Source organism: Lutjanus erythropterus, chromosome 13 (genome assembly GCF_056507025.1).
Source record: "Lutjanus erythropterus isolate fLutEry1 chromosome 13, fLutEry1.hap2, whole genome shotgun sequence".
In the NCBI taxonomy this organism is placed as follows: domain Eukaryota; kingdom Metazoa; phylum Chordata; class Actinopteri; order Lutjaniformes; family Lutjanidae; genus Lutjanus; species Lutjanus erythropterus.
Window position 1 is genome coordinate 12,833,290 of NC_139329.1, and position 23,444 is coordinate 12,856,733.

General features: G+C 39.5%; 2 protein-coding genes across 2 annotated transcripts; both read left to right on the forward strand.

Annotated features, from left to right (window-relative positions):
• The first annotated feature begins 2,732 nt into the window (after positions 1-2,732).
• selenoo1 (selenoprotein O1) lies at positions 2,733-11,877 on the forward strand. The gene is made up of 9 exons (XM_084733880.1): positions 2,733-3,483; positions 4,557-4,760; positions 4,841-5,018; positions 5,392-5,522; positions 6,423-6,700; positions 6,866-7,034; positions 9,246-9,431; positions 9,661-9,817; positions 11,159-11,877. Exons 1-9 carry the CDS (start codon positions 2,930-2,932, stop codon positions 11,396-11,398), a joined length of 2,097 nt encoding a protein of 698 aa, XP_084590006.1. The 5' UTR covers positions 2,733-2,929; the 3' UTR covers positions 11,399-11,877.
• A 2,292-nt stretch (positions 11,878-14,169) lies between these two features.
• mapk12a (mitogen-activated protein kinase 12a) lies at positions 14,170-22,847 on the forward strand. The gene is made up of 14 exons (XM_084733881.1): positions 14,170-14,217; positions 14,352-14,437; positions 14,546-14,665; positions 16,606-16,735; positions 17,598-17,656; positions 17,773-17,884; positions 17,980-18,009; positions 18,195-18,242; positions 18,975-19,089; positions 20,706-20,777; positions 21,803-21,882; positions 22,074-22,152; positions 22,242-22,415; positions 22,553-22,847. Exons 3-14 carry the CDS (start codon positions 14,547-14,549, stop codon positions 22,618-22,620), a joined length of 1,086 nt encoding a protein of 361 aa, XP_084590007.1. The 5' UTR covers positions 14,170-14,217; positions 14,352-14,437; position 14,546; the 3' UTR covers positions 22,621-22,847.
• Positions 22,848-23,444: the final 597 nt, after the last annotated feature.

The window sequence follows — 23,444 nt, forward strand, 5'->3', positions numbered from 1 at the left end:
GTTCACCGGGATTCTCCGTTCAGCTGAATGCTCAGGTCTGAATTGAAGCATGATGTTCTCTCCTTTACTGGTGTGATTGAGAGGAATGTCAGGTACCCAAATATTTCCACATTTTAACATTGCAGTTTAAAAAGTGTTCATGGGAAACAGCCCAAGATAAAACATTAAATGTATTGTCTATGTACTGTTTTCAATTTGAGTAGGAGCGAAAAGGATTAGCAAATTTTCACATTATGTTATATTTATGTTTTACATTGTGTCCCCAGCTTTTTTGTTTGTTTGTGTGATTGGCTATATAAAAACCTTCAGTTTGTCTTTTTTCAGCTGAAAAGACAGAAAGGGGGGAGAAAGAGGGGATGACATGCTGCAAAGGTCCCAGACTGGACTTAAACCTGGGCTGCTGCAGTAAGGACTTAGCCTTAGTACACGGTACGCACGCTCTGCCAGGTGAGCTGCCAGGGGCCCCAACCTTCAGTTTTTATAAGTGGTGCACAGAGTGACCCTCGTGATCAAGGTAAAAAAAAAAAAAAAAAGTCAACAAATGTCTGAACTGAAAAGTTGACCATCATGTTCTTAGTTTTTGAAAAAGCTGATATTTTAAATGCATCTTCTTCAAAAGACAAAATCTATGTATTTCCCATGTGCACCATCCTGCCCACAGTAACAGACAAGTGCCTCATATCACAGCAGTAAGGGCTAATGGTGAACTAAGTGGACTGGAAAAATGTGTGTTATGCATCTTACACAGACTGTAACCAAAAGGTCAATGCAAGTTTCTAGTATTGTCTTTCTATAATTATGTGATAGGCGTATTTTATAAATACTGTTGCCCTAAATATAGACCATCTAGTTTGTGTTGTCTTGGCTTCAATTGAAACGCTACCATTGCCCCTTCATTATTATGGTCACTCACACATTCATTAGAGACCTGACGTGGAACAGGCTTAAATGTGCCTCAGAATGAGCAAAGCATTAATCTTGTCATTTGTATATTTGATTGTACCTCCACTATGAGGCACCCTCACTTATTGGCTTGAACTGGCTCCATCTCTGAGTAAGGGTTCATACTTGACAGAAAAATATGCATCTCCATGTGAAAGTCTTCACATGAGAACATCTGTCATTCAGCGCACCAGCTGTTTGTACTTTTATGATATATGCATCATCACTTGCTAGTCTGATTGTAAAATTGGGATTGAGATGATAAAAATGAAATTGTTTTGTGTCTCTTAAACTAAGGATTGAACTGGGTTGTAATGATTTCTCAGTGGTATTCCCATCAAGGGAAATGTGTTATTTGTTTTAGACTACTATGGAGGAACCTAACAGTTTCGATTGGTCAGAGTTGGGAGGTAAAGCCTTACACTGCTATCACTGCTGCCTTTGATCCTCAGTTTTCCTCCTCTGCTGAGGCACTGACCTGTATCCATAGTACAGAGCTTCTTATTGCACATTGGCTTCATGACATCTGTGGAACTGTGTGATGTGGGTTATTTGTCCTAAATTAATCTAAGAAGTTATTGATATAATGGTTCAAGGCTATAAATCAACATAATTTTCCAGGTATTTCCTTTTCTAAATTGAATTGGTTTTATGTAAAGTACTCAAATTTGATGTATTTATAAGAGATAATGTGTTAATTTGTCAAATGGTCCTGTGAACTAATATGGGACTAGAGTAAATGAAGCAGTGCCATTTCATCTTAGAAACGTAATTAAACCACTTGCAAGTTATTCATACATTAAACTAACTCAGATTAAGTGTCTTCCAATTGATAAAGTACTTCTCATGATTTTGTATGAGATAAAGATTTTGAGAAAGTGGAAAAAAGATGTAATCATGTCTCTCAGTCCCTCAGCAGTATAATACAAACATTGTGTCTGTTTCCCTCCCAAATCATTTCCAAAGGTTTCATCTGCTGTATGGTTGAGAATTGCCAAGAGAAACTGTATGAATGCCTGTGTTTGTTGTAAGATTTGTTTTTACCCCACACCCTTGTGTGGTTTTGTGATTGTTACCAAACCAAACATAAAATCCTAACTTCTGTAATGAGTTATTAAACCATTTTAAGTAAAGATGAACTCTGTTTGCCTCAAAGTTTCTTCTTTAACCCTGCTGCATTACATTACTGAATGATAATCAAGTTTCCAATGGAGCAGAGTCTAGTCATTTTATTGTATTAAAGTGATGCATGTATCTGTATATTTAAAATGATTTAAACAAACAGACTGGTCAATAGTCAATATATCATTATCAATCATCAGAGGCTATTAAATAAATCCCAAAATGATTAAATGAGACATTAAATATATAAATACATGTAAATAGAATTGTAAAAATATAGATATGAATAAATACATGTAAATAAGTGAGTCAATAATAGTTGAATAATTTTTTTATTTATTTAATGGGACTTAAAATAACTCAAATTAAATAAATAAATGCCAAATTTAACCATTTGACATTTATTTATTTCAATTGAATTGTGATATGGGAGTCTCCTGAATTAAATAAATGTGGAATTATGAAATAAAAGTCTGCAAAATAAACAAAAGTTGTCATTTATAGTCAATAAAAATCAAAATTATGTATTAAATTCTACTTACTCATTTCGATAGGTTTACAATTATGAACACATTTCTCGTCTCCTTTCTTTATTTCAGGATTATTTAATAGCCTTATTTATTTAATTAATAAATAAATATATATTGACTGAAGGGGCATTCCACAGATCTTAGTTTGACATTTATTTAATTTAATTCCGTCTGGTCTTGGTCTGTATGGTTTGTTTCTAGTCGGACCAATAATAATGTAACACCGTCTGTCTCGGAAACATCCGCTGTGTCCTGCAGGATTATGAAAGCATGACTAGCAGTGATCACATTATAACTGCGCCAGTGGAGATAAACAGCCAGATGGCCCTGGTTGAATGGCTTATTTAGGACCTCGGCTGGGACCGTCACGCATTTTCCTCCCCGGTGTGTCCGTGATCAGACTCCTCGGCTCGGTCGCGATGGACGACATGGGTCTGACGGTGAGTCGTTCTCCGCTCGAGCGGCTCGACTTCGACAACGCCGCCCTGAAGAAACTTCCCCTGGACCCGTCAGAGGAGCCGGGGGTTCGGCAGGTGAAAGGAGCTTGTTTCTCTCGGGTGAAGCCGACCCCGCTGACCAAGCCCCGGTTCGTGGCGGTGTCACATGCAGCCCTGGCGCTGCTGGGGCTCAGCGGAGACGAGGTCATGAACGACCCGCTCGGACCGGAGTATCTCAGCGGGTCCAAAGTTATGCCTGGGTCCGAGCCCGCTGCTCACTGCTACTGCGGCCACCAGTTCGGCCAGTTCGCCGGGCAGCTGGGCGACGGGGCGGCCTGCTACCTCGGGGAGGTCAAGGTGCCACCCGGCCAAGATCCCGAACTGCTGCGGGAGAACCCGAGCGGCCGCTGGGAGATTCAGGTGAAAGGAGCTGGACTGACTCCTTACTCCAGGTACGAGGGGGTGTTTTTGTATCAACTTGTGCTGGCAAGATCATTTTGCATGAGGACTTGCTTTTCACCACTGGTCCTTACCCGTTTATACTCAATATCAAACATTCTTAATTCTTTTATAACAGGCAAGAGGTGAAAAGTGAAACCCTGGAAAAATACATTTATTTCCTTTCTAAAGCTGTACAGATCATCTAAAAACCATAAGAGATGTGGTTAAAGAATAGCAGATGAGTTTTAGAGGGATTGTTAGGCTTCAATGCAGCTGAGATGTGCTGGAAGAAGTATTCTGATCTTTTACTCAAGTAAAACTAGCAATAATGCCAGTAAAAGTATTCTGTTACAAGTAAAAGTCCTGTATTTAAACTCTTAGTACTCAAAGTAACTTTATTTATTCTGTAGAATGGCATGTGGCTTGTTACTGAATAATAATTAATGAAGCATTAATGTAGTCATAATTTTATTACATCTAATAGAGGTGGGTCTAATTCAAAACACTTAATATACTGCTGGGTTTATATCAGAAGTTATTTTACAATATAGTATTAACCTATTCTGTAGAGTAACCAGGCACTAAAGCTGTTAAATAAATGCAGTAGAGTCAGAAAAACTGAAAAACAGAAATAAAAAACACAAAAGGTGACTATGAAAAACCAAAACAGCAACAAATTTAAAAATGAATGGAAGCAGACGTTTAAGTGGTTGGAATGAGACTCATCTGAGAACGTAATGTGCTGCTGTGTGTACTGCCAGCTTCCTCGACTAGTTAAGATGTTTAACTCATTTTTCAATGGAAACAATGCCTTCAGGAAACACCACATGACAATTCCTGGGAAAAGCGGACAACACAAGTGTCACAGCTAAGAAAGGCTGTATTGAGTTGCATTGAATTGCCTTTTCTTTATTGTTTTTACATAAGTTTACATCTGGGCCTCCAAAGAAGTACTTTGGCCACCAAATTTAGGGATTTGGTGGCCTAGTCCTTAAGAATATTAGTGCCTATTCCTGTTGTATTTAGTTACATTCCAACACTGTTCTTTGCATGATAAGGAAAATCTTTACTCTGTCCTTCATAGACAAGCTGACGGCCGTAAGGTCCTGCGCTCCAGCATCAGAGAGTTCCTGTGCAGCGAGGTGATGTTCTTCCTGGGTGTTCCCACCACCAGAGCCGGCTCCATCGTCACCTCTGACAGCAAGGTCGTACGAGATGTGTACTACAGCGGGAACCCTCGCCATGAGAGATGCTCCGTGGTCCTCCGTATTGCTCCCACCTTCCTTAGGTGAGCTTAAGTCTGCTGTGATTGCTTCTTGAGATGTACATGCAGGAGTTCTTCATCTCAGCTGTGCCCTCTCTGAGCAGGTTTGGATCCTTTGAGATCTTCAAGGAGGCCGATGAGTTCACAGGCCGCCGAGGTCCCAGCTACGGACGCGATGAGATCCGAGGTCAGATGATGGATTACGTCATTGAGATGTTTTATCCCGAGATCCAGCAGAACTACCAAGACAGGGTGGAGAGGAACGTGGCTTTCTTCAGAGAGGTCAGAGCACATGAGTACCACTCTCCTCCAACTCGTCCACATTCAGATCTCAGCTAGTGAAACCGCACTTGAGCAAGTAACCGTTTCGAGGTCTGGTGTTACAGTTTGATGCCAAGAACATTTGGATCCTCTTATCCTGTTAAGCTGCTGTAGATGGTTCAGTGGCTGCAATGTGCTGAGTCACTGTGGCCTGTGCTCAATATGAGACTAACAAGGCATCCAACTCTGTTTACAGACCTTTGACATCTTCCTCATCTAATTAGTCAGAAAACGTATCATCCAAACTGCCAGGGATTGTTTTCAGATTCGGATGTTTTTGTAAATACAGTACGACACTCTAATGTTGATTTCTGTCCTCTGTCTCCGTCTGTAGGTGATGCTCCGTACGGCTCGACTCGTAGCTCAGTGGCAGTGTGTCGGTTTCTGCCACGGAGTCCTGAACACAGACAACATGAGCATCCTGGGACTCACGCTCGACTATGGTCCATATGGCTTCATGGACAGGTCAGACACAAATGGTGTGAGAGATCCAATTCTGTTGGTCCTGTATGGTTATTTAAAGGGACAGCTCCCATTATTTGATGTAGGGTAGTATGAGATACCTAGCAGTCCACATGTGCCCAGTTAGGAGAAGCAGATGTACCAGCATGGAAGCTAAACAATAATAATAATAATTAAATGTAACTTTTTTTTAGAATATGTTCACTGCCTTACTTTGCCATTAGACAGCCTTTTCTGAATATTTTTCTTCCCCAACCAAACTCCATTGTTAAAATCTGTAATTTTACATTGCAGAACATGGGCTTTGTTGATCTTCCACTGCCTCAATCTTTTAGTTTGATTGTCTTATTGTGTGACTTTGATGTTTCAAAAAGAAAGTTAAGATTAAGCGAAGTCACACGAGAATAAACTAACTAACAGATTGAGGCAGCGGTAGACCAGCAACCCCCCTGCTCCACAAGGTAAAATTACAGGTTTTTTCCTATGGAGTTTAGTTGGTTTTAAGAGAGCCAAATTTGACTTGTATAATGGCAGTTTCAAGTCAGAAAAGTCTGTCTGATGGCAAAGTAAAGCACTGAAAATATTATAAATATAGCAGCCACTTAAACTGCTGACCCTGTTCATAGCACTTAATGTTTTAGCTTCAGTGCTGGTGCTCCTCTCTGCATCTCCAAACTGGAATTGTGCTGACCGGCATCTACTGTTGCTAATATATTGTCAATAAGTACAACCCCACTTCAAAAAAATCTGAACTACCCCTTTAATATATAGGTCAGTAATATAAGTCAAAAAGGCCTTTTTGTTTTATTGCAGCAGAAACAGTAATCATAATAAACATGCTGTGGGTATGATGTCTCCATCACTCATCATACTATAGAAAATAACTTTCCTTCTCCCACTCAGGTTTGATCCAGATTTCATTTGCAATGCCTCTGACAACTCCGGCCGGTACTCCTACCAGGCCCAGCCGGCTGTCTGCAGGTGGAACCTGGTGAAGCTAGCAGAGGCTCTTGCTCCAGAGCTGCCACCAGACCGGGCTGCAGCCGTCATGGATGAGTACCTGGATTTGTATAACGGCTTCTACCTGGAGAACATGAGGAAGAAGCTGGGCTTACTGAAGAAGAATGAGCCTGAGGATGAGATGCTGATCACTGAGCTGCTGCAGACCATGCACAACACAGGTGGGATGGGAGTGGGAGGGCTTTGTATATTGCCTAGTCTGATGAGAGAGCATTGAGTTTGAGGAAGAGAGTTTGAAAAGGCAAATTTATTCAGACAGTGCTAATCATTGGGGCAACATGACCCATCACACAGATTATTGTAAATTATCTGCCCCTCTCCTGCAGGTGCTGACTTCACCAACACCTTCCGCAGCTTGAGTCAGATTTCTTGTCCCACTGACGCAGAAAGTGAGACAGAAGAGGATATTGTCAAGAAAGCCACAGACCTCCTGCTGGAGCAGTGTGCCTCCTTAGAGGAGCTCAAGGCCGCCAACAAACCCACTATGGATCCACGGTGAGCTGCAAAATGTACAGACACACTATGTATGGTCTGTTTCATACCATTACAGAAATTAAATGCAAATGATACCCACTGTAGTTTTTAGGATGTAGGGTGAGGAATAAAAAACATAAATGGAGCTAGAGAAACCTAATTATGTGGACATGTTTGACCAAATCCAAGTTTCTTAAAGGTCTTTGTGCTGAAAAAGACACTTTGTATTGTGTCTTGAAACCAGGGGGCTAAATTTGAAACATTTGCTATGGATATTCATTGTTGCCAGAAAATGAATCCTACTGATTTTGGTGACATCATGCGCCTTTTCTGAACAAAAAAAAACATTAAATAGGATTGCCATCATATAATTATGCACATTCAAGCTCCTAAGGCAGACCTGAGCAAAACGGGCTCCGGGAGCCAGATATGAGGCCCCCAAGGCAATCATGGAATACCAAAAATTAAAAATCTAGCAAAGACAGTAAAGCATATTTTGCTTACAATTAAACGGTTATCAGACCTTTATTTTGAAAGGGGTCAGTCCTGTGTTCATTAGTGATGATAATGAACTATATCTTTTATATTATATTGTAACTTTATTCACTCAGTGCTGTACATCCATGTTGTTTATGTTATTCTTCTACTTTTGCTGCTACTGTTGTTGCAACCTGTATGCAGCATGCACAGTAAACTGTAAAACATCAGGGTTTTGACATTGCCAGCGTGGCCCACAATTCATCACAATTCAGGAAGTGTGACCAACAGATGTGCCCTGTATAGAACATTTCTGACCATTTTTTATTATTAGAGGTTTGGCTATTATGAGGATCTTATACAATTTGTGTCTGATCCACAGCAGCCTGATCATGTGGACCTCCATGAAAACTAATTACCCACCCTTGTAAGGGCATGTGATGTGCTGATGACCTGTCTTTTAGCACCACCCTCAGGACAAAATATGTATAACAAATGATAAAGAATAGCAAAATTATTTTCAGGCTGTCCAAAGCTTTTGCTTTGTTTGGTTTGATGCATATTGCAGACTCTTGGTCCCATGAGTGTGGCTTTATATTATTGGTCTTGGGTGTTCTGCACAAAAAATCAAAATATTATTACAATCGTAGTATGGCCAAGCGCAGTATCTATATTGGTGAAGCTGCAGTTAGAATGCAGTACTGTGGTTCTACAAAGATGCCCTGGACTACAAATATTGTTTTCCACATGTAAGAAACCAAAAAAATCACATCACAATCTTAATATTTGTTATAATAATTGCAATATGATCTCTTTTCACCAAGTCATGCAGCCTTAAATGGAGAGACTAACAATTGTATCTGGAAACAGGTGTAGTGCATCAGTTTAAAGCAAAATAAAGCAAAATTACTCAAATGTTTTTGTCATAGTTTAAAGTTATTATGGGGAGAGTGTTCATTCAGCTGACACGAAACAACATAAGCTTTCATGTGGAGTTGTGCTCCACCTGTACAGTGGGTTTACCTGAGCTTGTTTTTGCCGTCAGCTGTCTGATGCTGCTGGAAAAAGGAAATGGTTTTGGAGGGAGCAGTTAAACTGAACCAAAACAATTACAGTGGTGGGTTGTAAAACCAAAAGAAGGAGTTGAGAGAAGCTAAAAACTGCAGAGTCAGGATACAAAACTCTGTGGGTTTGTTACAACGAGTGACCCCACTCAGACTGATAGTCAATAATAGGTGCAACTTAAAGGTCTGAAATGCCGCTGATCCTCAACCCTACTTGAGCTGTTATACTTTTTGGGAGGAACGGTCTGTAGCCTGACTGCTCCAAATGGACAGTAGCATTGTCAAATGAACGGCTTATATCATCTTGTATCTGCAGCAGTCATATGTAACATCAAACTGCAACTGAAACAATGCTGAAGGAAATATAAAGTGTCATTACCGGTTGTGTTGTGTTGGTCTTTTTTGGAAGCCACACTGACTAAACCAGATGTGATAGGAGTAACACATTTAAGTAACACATTATCTGATGTCCTGCCTAATCTAATCTTTATATGTGACTGTAAACGTGGCCAGTAGAACAGAACGCCACATAAAGATAATCATGTATTTGTTTTGGTCACCACCATTACCTTATATGCCCCATAAAGTATCCAACAATAGTGGCTGGCTGCTCTGGCAGCACTGGTCTGCTGCTTCCTCCAACATACCAATAAAGGTTTTAACTGTTATGATTTCTGTCTGCTGTTGACAGTGAGCTGGCGATGCTGCTCTCCATGGCTCAGAGCAACTCAGCGCTCTTCCAGATGATCTCAGACAGGGCGACAATCGCGAGACAGTTAGACAGACTCAGCAAACTGAAAGACCTGATGGAGACCAGCCAGGAGGAGCTGAAAACCAAACAAGCGGAGGACTGGAGCCGCTGGATCACACGCTATAGGTGAGATATGTCGGGGAAAAAATAAATAGGCAGATAGAGGGAAAGACAACAGAGGAGGGTGGAGGAACTCCACAGGCAAGATAAGAGATTCTCTTGGTTGGTGATGGGTGGAAGCGTGAATGATAAAAGGGGCGGACAAAGAGAAAGAGGAGGAAATGGGGTGTTGAGTCTGAAACAGCTCTGTTACTGTATATCGCTGACTGAGTAATTTGTGTTATCACTGCTGCAGGAAGCGTCTGGCTCTGGAGCTGGAAGGCCAGAGCGACGTGCAGGCCGTTCAGGAGGAGAGGGTGAGGGTGATGGACGACACCAACCCTCGTGTGATCCTCAGGAACTACATTGCCCAGAATGCAATTGAGGCGGCTGAGAGTGGAGACTTCTCTGAGGTATGATCTACTATGATGCTCTTGTCATTTTGTTTGAAAACCTTACATTTTACACAATTGAAGGTCGGTTCACCACAACCTTGCGTTAGCTTAGACCAGGCCTCTTCAATTGGTGGCTTGTGGGCCGATTTCGGCCCTTTAAGAACCTCCATCCAGCCCTTTGATCATTTATAAATATTAAAAAAGTATATCATTGTGATGGAATTTAAATAACCTGCTGTCATTTATAGATTCCAAAAATATTGGGATGCTAACGTAAATACAAACAGAATGTAATGTTTTGCAAATCCTTTTCTCCCTACATTCAATTGAATACAAGACAAGCACAAGATATTTAATGCTCAAACAAAAAAAAAATTATATTTTTGTAAATATACACTCATTTTGAATTTGATGCCTGCAGCATGTTTCAGCATGACAACAGTAGCAATAAAAGATTGTGAAAGTTGTGAAATGCTCAAAAAACACCTATTTTGAACATAACAGGTGATAGTATCATGATTTTGTATGAAAGGGGCTTCCTGGAAGCGTCAGTCATTCTCAGGCACTGAAAATCCTGATTGTATAAAGGATATTTCTGAATGAGCTTGGAAGCACTTTTTAAAACCAATGTGTAGCAAATGGACCAGCATTTTTTAATGCACAATCGCTTTTCACCATCTGTGATCCATAATATCATTAAAAGATTAAGAGAATCCAGAGAAATCTCTGCAGGCTGAAAACTAACATTGAACACCTGTGACCTTTGACCTCTCAGGCGACACAGCATTAAAAACCAGCATGACTGTATAAAGAATATTACTCGCCTGCAGTCCAGACATGTCGCCAATTGAAAATGTTTGCTGCATTATGCAGCTTTAAATACAACAACAGAGACCCTGGTCTTCAGTTCCCAACCGTTTACTGCGTGTCTTGTTTCAAGAAAAGCTGATGTAACTCAGTGGTAAATGCACCCTTGTCACAACTTTTTTGGAAACTGTTGCAAAGGCATTAAATTCAGAATGAGTGTATATTTGCGCAAAAAATCCAAAAAAAAACGGTATTTTCAATTTTCAGTTTGGAAAAATAATTCTAATCTTACAAAACAGGACACGATTTTTGTGTCAGGAGTAATTTCAAAACAGCAAAATAAACTTTATCTTGTGTGGCATTGTATCACATCTGTGACTGTATTTTTGCTTCTCCCACCTATAATATAAGCAATAAATAATGGATCACAAAAAAATGAAACGAAAACAGCAAAACAAAGATTAGAGTGCAGTTTCCATTTTGCTCACTTCAGTTTCAGTGTTTCACTTTCAGGTTTTTTTTACCTGCTCTCACTTCCTGTCTGTGCTGCAGGTCCAGCGGGTCCTCAAAGTTCTGGAGAAGCCTTTCTCTTCACAGCCAGGGCTGGAGCTCCCTGTCTGGGTGGGCGGCGGAAGTGAGGCTGCCCAATGGGGGGAGAGGGATGAAGGAGAGGAGCAACAGCAAGAAGCAGCATCTACATCTACATCTACATCTACAGCCAGAAATCCTGTTCCCTATGACAGCAAGCCGCCAGCTTGGGCCAATGAAATCTGTGTCACATGATCTTCGTAATAACTTCCTTGACTGTTCCTGCTTAAAATGATAAGAGAGTTTATTCATCTTACCTTTTATGTCCGCCCCGTCTTTTCCAATCACTGTACACAACTCTCTATTATTTTGGCAGGCTGCGTCAGGGAAGTTAGCATGAGGGACAACACCCCATAAGCCGACCTGGTGAACCAAAGCAGACAGGGAGAAAGTTGAGTTTGGTTTATATGAACACAGAACTACAAATATGGTGTTTCTATTCCATCCTGAGCGGTGCCTGATTTTGGGTCCAAGACTGATATTAGGGAGTAATAAAAAAATCGGCAGATGCTATTTGCACCTGGGCTGGAATAACCAATATGGCTATTTGCATGGCTGACACAAACCATTATCTTTTCCTAAATTTAACCAAGTAGTTTTGCCGGCTAAAGTTAACAGAGCTGCAACTGAAAACTGAAAATAATATTTTTTAAAAAACTATAAATAATCAGTTCACACTAAAACCTAACTGTCTTGACCCATTCATCTACCACAACCTTTTGTTTGCAGTGAATTGATCATTTTTTATAGCTAAACCAAGGGGGTCAGGTGTAAATAGCCTAATAGTTGCTGTGTGCCTATTCTCACTCAGGTGCAAAAAGACACTGAAAAAATTTTGACATAAATATATTGGCTGATATTCTTAATTTATATACTGCATATAAAGTACAAAATGACATCAGGGCACTGAAACAGTAAACTTAACTGGTATTTTTTTAATAATTGAATGAATAAATGACTAAAAATAAAAATGTAAAAATATAACTGATAGATGTGGGGATGAACAGGCCACCTGTAAATTCATTGCAGCACTTTTTTAAAGATGGATGCCCCTGAATGCAGGATGTATTTAAAAAAGAAAAGAAAGTATGAAAGATATCTGGCCTACAATGAAAAAAAAAAATGCATAAAAATACAGCCAAACAAATTAAATAATAAAAAAAACGGACTTTTCTGTACAAAAAGCCCCTCAGCTGGTTTCCTGTCTGCTTGGTGTTTGACCAGCTATTAATGACGACTCAGACAACAAGTCCTATGGTGATCTGTCTGATTCTGATGAACTGTGGGGTGTTACCTCACCATATACCAAATACTATGATGTGTGAGTGTGTGTGTGTGTGAGGAAGAGATGATATTGATCTAGGGCATGTGTGTGGGTGAAAGTGAAACTTGATCCAATGAGCCGCAGTAGATAAACACGCACAATATTATCCTCCTATAATAAAAACCTTTTGCCACTGTCACAGCACCACTTTTTAGGCACAGAGCCACTAACATAATTCACCTTTTTTTGTTTTATCTCGTGTGTTCAGCAAGCACTGAAATGAAACTGCAGTGTAGAGTGAAGCAAAGGGAAAATGGGAACTGCATGTTATATTTGACTGCTTTAGTCAGGACCATGCAAACATCTTTGGGGAAGTGTGTTGTAGACTGTGCCACAAATGTGATGCTGCCAGGCATGAGTCTGTAAAAAGGGGAAAAACCTTCACCGCCATTCATGAATTTGAATGAAATGTTGAGCTTCTGCACTGATCACAACTTGCTCTATTTGAACCAGGGTAAATCTGCTGGTTTGCTGAATGAATTTAGATTTGTTTAAACAGGGTTCTCACAGGTGCTGCGACCACATTTTAAAGGAATGTTTTCAAGGTTTAAAAAGGGGTTGGATTTTGGATAAAGTGCTTGAAACTGTAATTGCATTTCTTTAGTAATAAATTGCTCTCTGACTGAAAAGTTTGCTTTTCAGATAAAGAAATGGAATACACTGGAGAGAAAATTTTACTTTTTGGATACAATGAAGATGACTCCACTCGATCCTCACTTGCCACTGTGCACTTGTGGGTTTGAGCTGTCAGTCTTTGTTGATGTGTGACTCCTGATCACTGAGCAGTGGACAGGAGGATAACATTTCAATGAATGTTTGCTTGAAAACAAAATAAACATTTTTTTTTTTTATTGAAAATGATCCTAATGAAATTGAAGGCATTTTTTAATTAATGGTTTTAGTGATTAATGTTGGCTCAGTCACATTATATTGGATGCAAAGTCTACTCACAAACAAGTGACACATGGTTTTCTTTAATTCATCACTCTTCTGTAGAATTCAATCAGAAATCATAACTTTGGTTGTTTCTAACACAATAACATCTGATTTAATGTGACTTGCAGATCATTTTGAGAATATACAGCATATAGAAATATGCCATTTGCCACAGATGTGAGGGACTTAAAACTGCACCTTGAAATGTTTGAAAAGTGAATTTGTCTTTGGAAAAGGTGTAGGAACCCTGTTTAAATTAAACTTGGAAAGTTGGGCTTCCACACAGAAATATCACATAAATGTACATGAAATGAGATTACTTTTCAGAGTTTTATTTTCCTTTATGAATATGAAATATATGGTTGAGTTCTTCTTAAGTTGTAGCTTTTAATAAATTGAGCTTTCAATAAACATAGTGTGCTTCTCATTTGGTGCCAGATGCATTCCTACCACAGCTGTCATCATTTCTCCACCTGTGTTACATAACATTTTAATTGCTGTTGCCATTAGATTGCTCCATAGTGATAAAGGCACATAGAGTTTTAATATTTCTATCACTTTCACGTATAGACAGCTTTATTTATAATACCACGGTTTCCTTGTTATTTTTCCTGTGCGCATGAACCAGTCGAATATTTCTTGAACCACGTAGAACTTGTCAACACCTCGGGGCGTCAGTTACGTTCGTGTCCCAGCAAGTCTCAAACATTTACTTACAGCAGTCCTGCGCCAAGCAGCCCAGCACGGAGGAGCACAGCCTACAGGGGGTTGCCAGATATCGCCGACTTTCAGGTTGCTATCCAAATAGTGCGCACTCACCGACGCACTTCACAGTCATGTTGTCAGCCCGGTCTCGTGTTACTCACATTCCAGTCTCCTTTTCACCTTTAATTGCAGGCCTCCAGCAGCGCTCGGGAGTGGCTTTCGGTGACCTCAGGGTGCGCCCTGAGCGGCTGACACGCAGAGCTGCGCACTGATCGAGGGTGAGAGCATAGGTGGGATCTGACTGGGACAATGGGTGTGTAGCGACGGAAGAGACAAATCAATCAAAGACGAACCTCTCCTGGACTTTTTTTTTTATTTGATTTTAGGATGTCTAAACGAGTCAGACCGGGATATTACCGCCAAGACGTCAACAAAACGTCATGGGAAGTACCGGAGCGGTACCGGGATCTGAAGCAGGTGGGGACCGGCGCGTACGGGACGGTCTGGTAAGTAAATCCTGGGTGAAGCTGTAGCCCTGATCGCGCTGCTGGTTAATGTGGAGCTTGATAACAAAGAAACAGATGGTGCCAAACAGGCAGCCGCGCAGCGCTGTGCCACAGCCGAACAAAAGAAAAAGTCTGTGCGCTCCGCCGTGTGAACACATGCTGCTTCACTTCCTTATATGATGGAGACACTTGCACACCGCAACCATCCTGATATCTTTACCGATCTCGTAGATTATTGAATTATGAGGAGCGCACGGCTGCTTCAGAGTGAGATCTGCGCGCTCACACAAGTTTACTGACACACAACAATGAAAAGCAGCTTTTGAGGAACATTTGTGCGTCTCGCCTCATGCGGCCCCTTTGTTATCAATGATTAACAGTGTGGGCGGCTGCTGAACTGCTGCGACTCACTCAGTGCAGCTTAATAAGACATGAACAATATGAGCGTGTAAAATACAAGCTGGAGATGGGGACGCCTGCTACAGACCGATCGTGTGTGTGTGCGTGCGTGTGTATGTGTGTGTGTAAACACAGGTTTGGGCTTATAGTCAACATTCCTATATTTATCAGTTTTGCATCAATATAGCATGGATGACTGTTTGTGCTCTCACAAAATATCAACACAATGAGATTTTTCACAAATAATCATCAGTAATGTGGATATCATGACTAAGTGGGTAGAGGCAAACAATAGATCAGTTAAAATAGTCTTTAAGTTTAGAAAATGACACCACTTTACTGTAATGCAGCCCTCTAAACCAGGAAATGACAATGTGCCCTATCACAATATAATGATAACAGCAACTGGGTGGGATTTTATGGCACAATACTAAACTGGTTTGAATCCTTGTTAATTACACATCTGAGCAGACAAACACGACCTGTGGGGTTCCTCAAGGCTCCATTCTGGGGCCTCTTCTGATCTACATGCTCCTCCTGCTCAGATTATGGAAAATAACAAAATATGTTACCATAAGTCTGCAGATGACACACAAATTTACATAAACATCCCATACAAGCACTCAGTAGTTGTATTGAACAAATCAGCAATTGGATCGACAATTGAATGTGCGATTTTTTTTTTCAATTAAACAAAGATAAAACTAAAGTAATTTTCTGTCAACCCGCTGACACCAGAATAATTTATCAAATGACTTATGTCTCAGCACTAACAGTGTCTTTACAGGTCTGTCTAAAAAACTGATCAGATAGCTGCAGTTGTTTCAGAACGCTGCTGCTTGTGTCCAAACTAACACCAGAAAAATGGATCACATCACTTCAGTTCTGAAGTCTTCACACTGGCTTTCTGTTTCCCAAATGAAATGCTGCTGTTGGTTTATAAAGAAGGATTTGGGGCCAAAATACAGTACAGTTCTAATCTGCTGCTAAGTTCCTCTCAGATTGTTTGGGAAAGGTCTACTTTTTATCCTCATAGTCAAAACAGAACATGGAAAGGCAGCATTTAGTTTTTATGCACCAGATATCTGGAACAAGCTCCCAGAAATCTGCAGGTCCACTGCAACCCTCAGTTTTTTTAAATAAAGGCTGAAGTATTTTCTGTTTGCCTCTGCCATTTATTAAATCACATCTGATGCGTTCCATTTCCTGTCTGATCTGATTTTATTTTATATTTAAGTCTTTAAACTGTTGAAATGTCTTTTTATATTGTCTTGATCCCTTTTATGTTTTATGTAAAGCACTTTCACTTGTCTTGTTGTTGAAATGTGTTATACAAATAAAGTTGCCTTGCCCAGTCTCATATTATCAATGTAATATTGATATATAACTCAGTCCTAGATTTACATAGTGTCAGATCAGAGAAGGGATGTCCTATCATTTCCCTTCTCGGACTAGATTATTGTTTCCTCCTTCCTCCTGTTCTTAGGAAGATGTTGGCTGTGTATTTTGTCTGACCCATTATGTTATATTCTTGTCCTCAGCTCAGCGGTGGATTCCAGAACAGGAACCAAAGTGGCCATCAAGAAGCTCTACAGACCCTTCCAGTCTGAGCTCTTTGCCAAGCGGGCCTACAGGGAGCTGAGGCTTCTCAAACACATGAAACATGAAAATGTGAGACGCAGCATGATCAGTACATGGTGAAGTGGGGTGACGTAAAATAGGATGGTTCTCACTTGGTCCACATTTGAGACACTCTCAACAGCAAAAGTTTGGGCTGCAGCTAATGATTATTTTCATTACTGATTAATCTGCTGATTATTTGCGCGATTAATCAATTAATCATCTAGTTTATAAACAAATAAAATAAGATGGAACCAGCAAATGTTTGATGTTTGTGCTTGAAAATGACTGAAATGATTAATCATTTATTAAGATAGTTGACAATTCATATTCCTTTAATCAACTAATTGATTAAACAACTAACCATTGTTGCTCTAATCTAATCTGGAACACTCTTTAGTCTTTTTTAGCAATTGTCACTAAAAATATATTTTAAAGGCATACTATTTCCTGTATTCATTTTTCAAAAGACTATTGTTGTGGTGTATCCTCTTATATTGCTTATATTGTCTCTGGTAAGGTCCTCCTCCATAGGTGGTGCCATTGCAATTGGTCCTAAACCAAATGTTTTATAGTTCAGAAAACCTAAGCTTACCCCTGTACCACCTGAAAATCAGTGGGGGTTTTTTCTGCTTTGACATCATGGTTACATACACATGGTTAAAAATATGGACTCAGTACACATCAGGTTGGAGAAGTAAAAGTCCCCTCAGGATTTTGCAGGCTTTATTTTGAGAGTGTTGCAGCCTAAATGTCTGATTCACAGCAGTTTTTCTAAAAATAATTATGGTACATGCTCTTGGAGCTCAAACTCAGTCACAGCAGCAAGCAAAAAGTTATAAAATGTAAAACTGCTGTTCAAATTGAAAGATTACCTCCACCTGTGTCATGTATTGTATTTTTCTGTCTGCAGGTGATCGGCCTGTTAGATGTGTTTACTGCTGACCTCTCCCTGGACATATTCCATGACTTGTAAGTGCACTTAATTAACCTATATGTTACCTATGCACGCAGCTTTTGGCAAAATTATTTCAAAGTTGCATCCAGTTGTAAACTCTCCTGCTCATAATGTTTCCTTCTTCCTCTAGTTATCTGGTGATGCCCTTCATGGGGACAGATCTGGGGAAGCTGATGAAGCTGCAGAGGCTATCAGAAGAAAAGATTCAGTATTTGGTTTATCAGATGCTCAAAGGCCTTAAGGTGGAGAACCCTACTCTGATCATGCATTGTGGAAAAGTTATTACTTTCCTTATTTGTTCTGTTGATTAAATTCCTGTTGTATTCTTTTGTTACAGTATATCCATTCTGCTGGTATAATTCACAGGGTAAGTTGTCTTATACATATATATATGTGTGTTTGTGTGAGATAAAGATTGTGCCCACACATTGTTATCTAGCTGTAAAGGGAGTTGCTGTTTCCTGTTCTAATATTTTTTATTGCACTGTCATGACTGAATCTTAGTTTTCCACTGTATTTACAGTCATAGTCTTTTCATATTGATTCTTGCAGGACCTCAAACCAGGAAATCTTGCCATCAACCAAGACTGTGAGCTCAAGGTACAGAAGTACACACTCTGATAACACAAATAAACACAACACATCATGTGTCTTCATTCCTAGATATTTAATTCAATTTTAAAAATATAAATGCATTGCCTGAAATTTCATTGCCTATTGTAAATTTTTTTAAACTTCTGTTTATTGTTTTTGTGTTTGTTTGTTTGTTTTTTTTAATACAGTTACATATCTTATATATCCTTAATACATATATATTTATTTGTGCAATGAAAAAAAAACAATAAAATTAAGTACATGGAAAAAGAAAACAAAAACAAACAATCAAAAAAGAGAAGTCACAGATACTACAGTAAATAAACGTTTAAAATGTTTTGAATTACCATTCATGGGTTTGTCTTATTAAAATAGTCTAGAAAAGGTTGCCATATAAAATAAACATTTATCTTTCAACTTAATAAAGTTTTCTCATTTTAAGAGCACATCTCTCACCAGTTTTAAGTGTTTTTTCTGTTTCTGATTTAGTCTTCATGCTACAATTTGTCGCTTAATATCTCATATTGTATTGACTGTTTGGCAATCTGTCGTAGCTGCTCTCACTCCAAACTGCCAGTATTCGGTTTGGTTTGAGGTGTTTATCTAGACCCACAAACATAGTTTAGAATATTTTAGTCCAAGTCCTGAAGCCAGTTTTACATTTTTAATCGTAAATATGAGTGTGGTTTACATTTTGTTGTGTCTAACGTCACTGTGTTTCATTTCTTGTTCTGTCAGATTTTGGACTTTGGTTTGGCACGGCAGGCAGACAGTGAGATGACGGGGTACGTGGTGACTCGCTGGTACAGAGCCCCAGAGGTCATCCTCAGCTGGATGCACTACACTCAGACTGGTAATGACAAACTAATTAAAGGAGCTTTCACACTGTCATCTTTCATTGCTGTGTCATGTTCAGCACGGCCCATTAGCACTAAATCCTCATGATATCTTACGATGTAGCATGAATTATTTGTTTAAGTGTACTCAACTGCCCGCAACTCAGGGCTTCTGCTTCAGCGAGTCATTTACTAGATTTCTCAGAATGACCTTTACAAACTCCTCCAGTGGACAGGTAGAGTCTTGTTGCTTTGGTGCTTTCTCTGAAGATCTCTTGCATGTCATGTTTTTGCTGAACGTTCTGGCCCGCTGAGACTGCAGTCAGTGGAGCTTCTAGTGTTTTTTCCTCTTCTATGAAAGACATGTCTGTATGATTGTGAATTGTGAGTCTAAACAGCAGCTAAAAACTCCACACGCAAATTTACTGGAAAAATACACCTCATAACTATGAAATGGGCCAAAAAAAAATTTTGGGTGACATTTTCTATGAAGGTCATGTCCATGACGCATAATAATCACACTCATAAAACATTATAACACATAAATAAGGCTTTATAAAATTTGTCATAAATGTTTAGAATCACACATGGCAATTTCTAACAATGTTATAAGTATTATCAGTGATAGACATAGTACTTAAGTTCATGTATAATTTCAGGACTCAAAATGCTTTATACCTCCATGTCAAAGAGACAGTTATGACAACTCATAGAGAACTGCTCTGACGCATCGTAAGAGATTATAAAGTATAAGTTTCTAAATTGTATTAATGTTTTATAAAAAATCGATATTACAGCATAGCACGACTTTGTGAGCTTTAAGTGGCAACACTGTATAAGGTTATTGGAAATTATATGATATTATAACACAGTTATGAGGACTTATGAACAGTATCTGCCAGCAGCAAGTAAAGTCAAAAACTGATCAAAGCCATGTCATGTCTGGATTTTCCAAAACACACAACTTCACATTTTAATTGAAATAGACCATGACAGCATCACACCAAATACTGTGGCCAGTGGTACTATACAATTTCTATTAACCTTATACAGTGCTGTCACTCTAATTAATGCTCACAAAGTCATGATGTAGCATATTATTGATGTTTATAAGATATTATTCCATTTCAGAAACTTAGAATTAATAATCTCTTATGATACATGAGAGCAGTTCTCTGTGTGTCTTTAGTTATGGTAGTTATAATGTGCTGTGTAATCCAGGTCTCAGATTCTTCTTTCAAACACTGATGTCACCACCTTTAATATTTATAACCCATCTCATAGGTTGTAGTGCATCATTATAAAAAGTTATAAAAGTTTTTATAAAGCTTTATGAATGTATTTTAATGTCTTATGAATGTGACCTTGATAGAGAGTGTTACCACATTTTTTAAAAACCAAGTCGAGCCGTGTTTTTTGTCCAAGTGTTAGGATGTGGTGTTAAAAACAGATGGTAATAATCAGTGTTATCCACTAGGTGGTGAACTTTTTACACCTTACTTTACCCTGTATTTCAGGTGTTATTGAATACATCTTTTGCTGCGGTTCATTGATCTAAAATTCCTTACAAGTGTAAATTCTTTAAGATGGTAACAGAAATACTGATGTGTTTTGTTTTCTGCTTCTTCCTCAGTGGACATTTGGTCTGTAGGCTGCATCATGGCAGAGATGTTGCAAGGAAAACCTCTTTTTAAAGGCAGCGACCGTATCCTTTTACTTCACTGGCCTGCTTCCACAGACATCTTACAGACATTCATGGAGCTAGAAGAGAGAAACGTAGTGTTTTGCAAGGCATCATCAGACTAACCATAGACCATCCATCTCCAAATTGAAGAATGCCGCAACCGAATTTGAAATTTGAAAATCCTCTGAGGCCCACCCAACCCCTTTATCACAACTCTGATCAACACACAAGACTAATTGTGCCACTGACAAGATATAAGATATGTTCCACTGTTGTGACAGATCACCAAATACAGTGTAACACCTATTATACTCGGTCAGATAAGTGGAGAATAACACATATTTATTAATTTTCATGACCTCTCAAAGGCCACCTGCAGGACCTTCACAGACCACCCCTGGACCACGGCCCACACTTTAGAGTGGGATAGACCAACAACCAATCGGAGCAACGAAACATGTGACAAAGGCAGTGCTTGGTCCATTTTCAAGCAGGCCATAGAATAGCAGCCACCTGTTTACAACCTTATTCATATCACAGATCTACAGTACACAAGAAAGTTTCCTAAAACATTTTAGGCAAGAGATAGGCAATGTAATGATAGAATCTTGATCTATATTTGAGTTTGATATTTGAGTTTTATTACAGTTTGATCTCAGTTTCATCAGCCTGAGGCATTGCACTGGACAGACCCGCTGACTGATGCAGTGATTGAGACCTACAGCCAATCAGTGGTGAATAAGTGGTGTTACATTCAAGTTTATTTTTTTTTCTATGCATTTATGTAAAATATATCTATGGGTGACGCTCAATCATCAAATAAAACAAGCCCAATATTAGATAAATGGTTGCGACTGGCCCGACCAGATCCAAGGCTGAAATCCTGTCTTAATGGAAAGATGGCCGGATGTACCTGCATGAGCAAATGAAAACTGTGTTTTTGCATAATCAATGTAGAATTTCACCATTTTTGCTCCTGATTTATTTGAGAGAATTATCCTCTGTATGTGACGTATCACATTTGACCCTTGACCCCTGGTACTCAGACCTGGATCAGCTTACTGAGATCATGAAGACCACAGGAACACCAGCTCAGGAATTTATATCAAAACTAGAATCTGAGGATGTGAGTTCCAAACATGTAATGCATACAAGAATTTAAATATACACTTCCTGATTTAGTTGGGGCAGCCAATTCTGCCCCCAAAGAGATTAAGGAAGTGGAGGAATAATTGGGCAAAATCCACATGTATATCTTTAAGTTCATGTGCATGGAAACATTGATTTGTGTCACATTAAATATTAATTTCTTCTCAGGCCAAAAGCTACATCAAAAGTCTTCCAAAAGTGGAAAAGAAAGACCTTCACAAGGTGTTTTCCACAGCTAATCCACAAGGTAGGATGTGCTCAGCCTTTTAATTTCATCTGTTTTCGGTTGAACAGTCAGACTGTGATTTGATTTTCTTGTTTCTGCTCTGTCCACAGCTGTGTCTGTGCTGGAGCGCATGTTATTGCTAGATCCAGAGAGCAGGGTAACTGCTGCGGAGGCTCTCACGCTGCCTTACTTCGCCGAGTTCAGAGAACCAGAGGAAGAGACAGAAGCGCAGCCGTATGACCAAACACTAGACAACACAGACCTGCCGCTGAGCCAGTGGAAACGTAAGGACGGAGGGAGGGGCTGATAGACTGATTATGCTGCAAGAAAAGATCAGTTGAGGATGGAGGCCTAACAGGAAAGGAGGAAGACAATATGAGCTGTTTTATTGATCAGTGTCCTGCTGTGCTTCTTTTTTTAGGTCACACCTTTACAGAGATCTTGACGTTCCAACCAGTTGTGCCAGAATCCAAGGAAACCTCACTGTAAGACACAAAGAGTTGACTGCGGAGCCTGTGGGCCAGAACAAACTAACTTTTTATTTTGATCTCAACTGGGAAAACTCTTTGACACAAAGCTTAATGAATGCCCCTGGATCCAATTTATGATTCTCTTACAAGTGCAAGCTTGTGTTTTGGACCTTCCAGTCGTGGGTTTGTCTTTGTCTTTCAACATCATGTTGCTCCAGAAGCTTAATTGCTTCCTGACTCGAGCTTCAGACCTTTTCCAGCACGCTCTACAGTGCTGAGGATGCTAGCTCAGTGGCTGTACATCAGGTAATAATATTGTTTGATGAGTGACTCAGTCATAAAGGAATTTTGCGTTGAATTATTTGAGTTATTTGTCCGAGTGGTACAGACATGTTGTAGAAGTTCTTTACCAAATGCATCAATACCTACGAGCTGGTATGAAGTATAAACCAAGAAATGGCGAAATAAATGTTGCAGTCAAACTAATGCTGAAATTCTTGACAGATCCTTGCAAAATTCATTGGTTAAAGGGATAGTTCGTATTATTTGAAGTGTGGATTTATGAGCTACTTCTCCACAGTCAGTATATCACCTACAGTAGATGGCAGGCGGCATGCCCCAGTTTGGAGAAGCAGCAGTAGTACCAATGTAGAAAGCTAAGCAATGGACTGCTGTGCACAGGGTCAGTAGCATAACGTATTATAACCACCTAAAAAACATGTATGCTTTATTTAGAGTATTATCACTGCTTTACTTTGCTGTCAGACAGCCTTTTCTGACAGGAAACTGCAGTTATATAAGCTAAATATCACTCTGTCCAAATCAACCTGACCCTCTCCACAG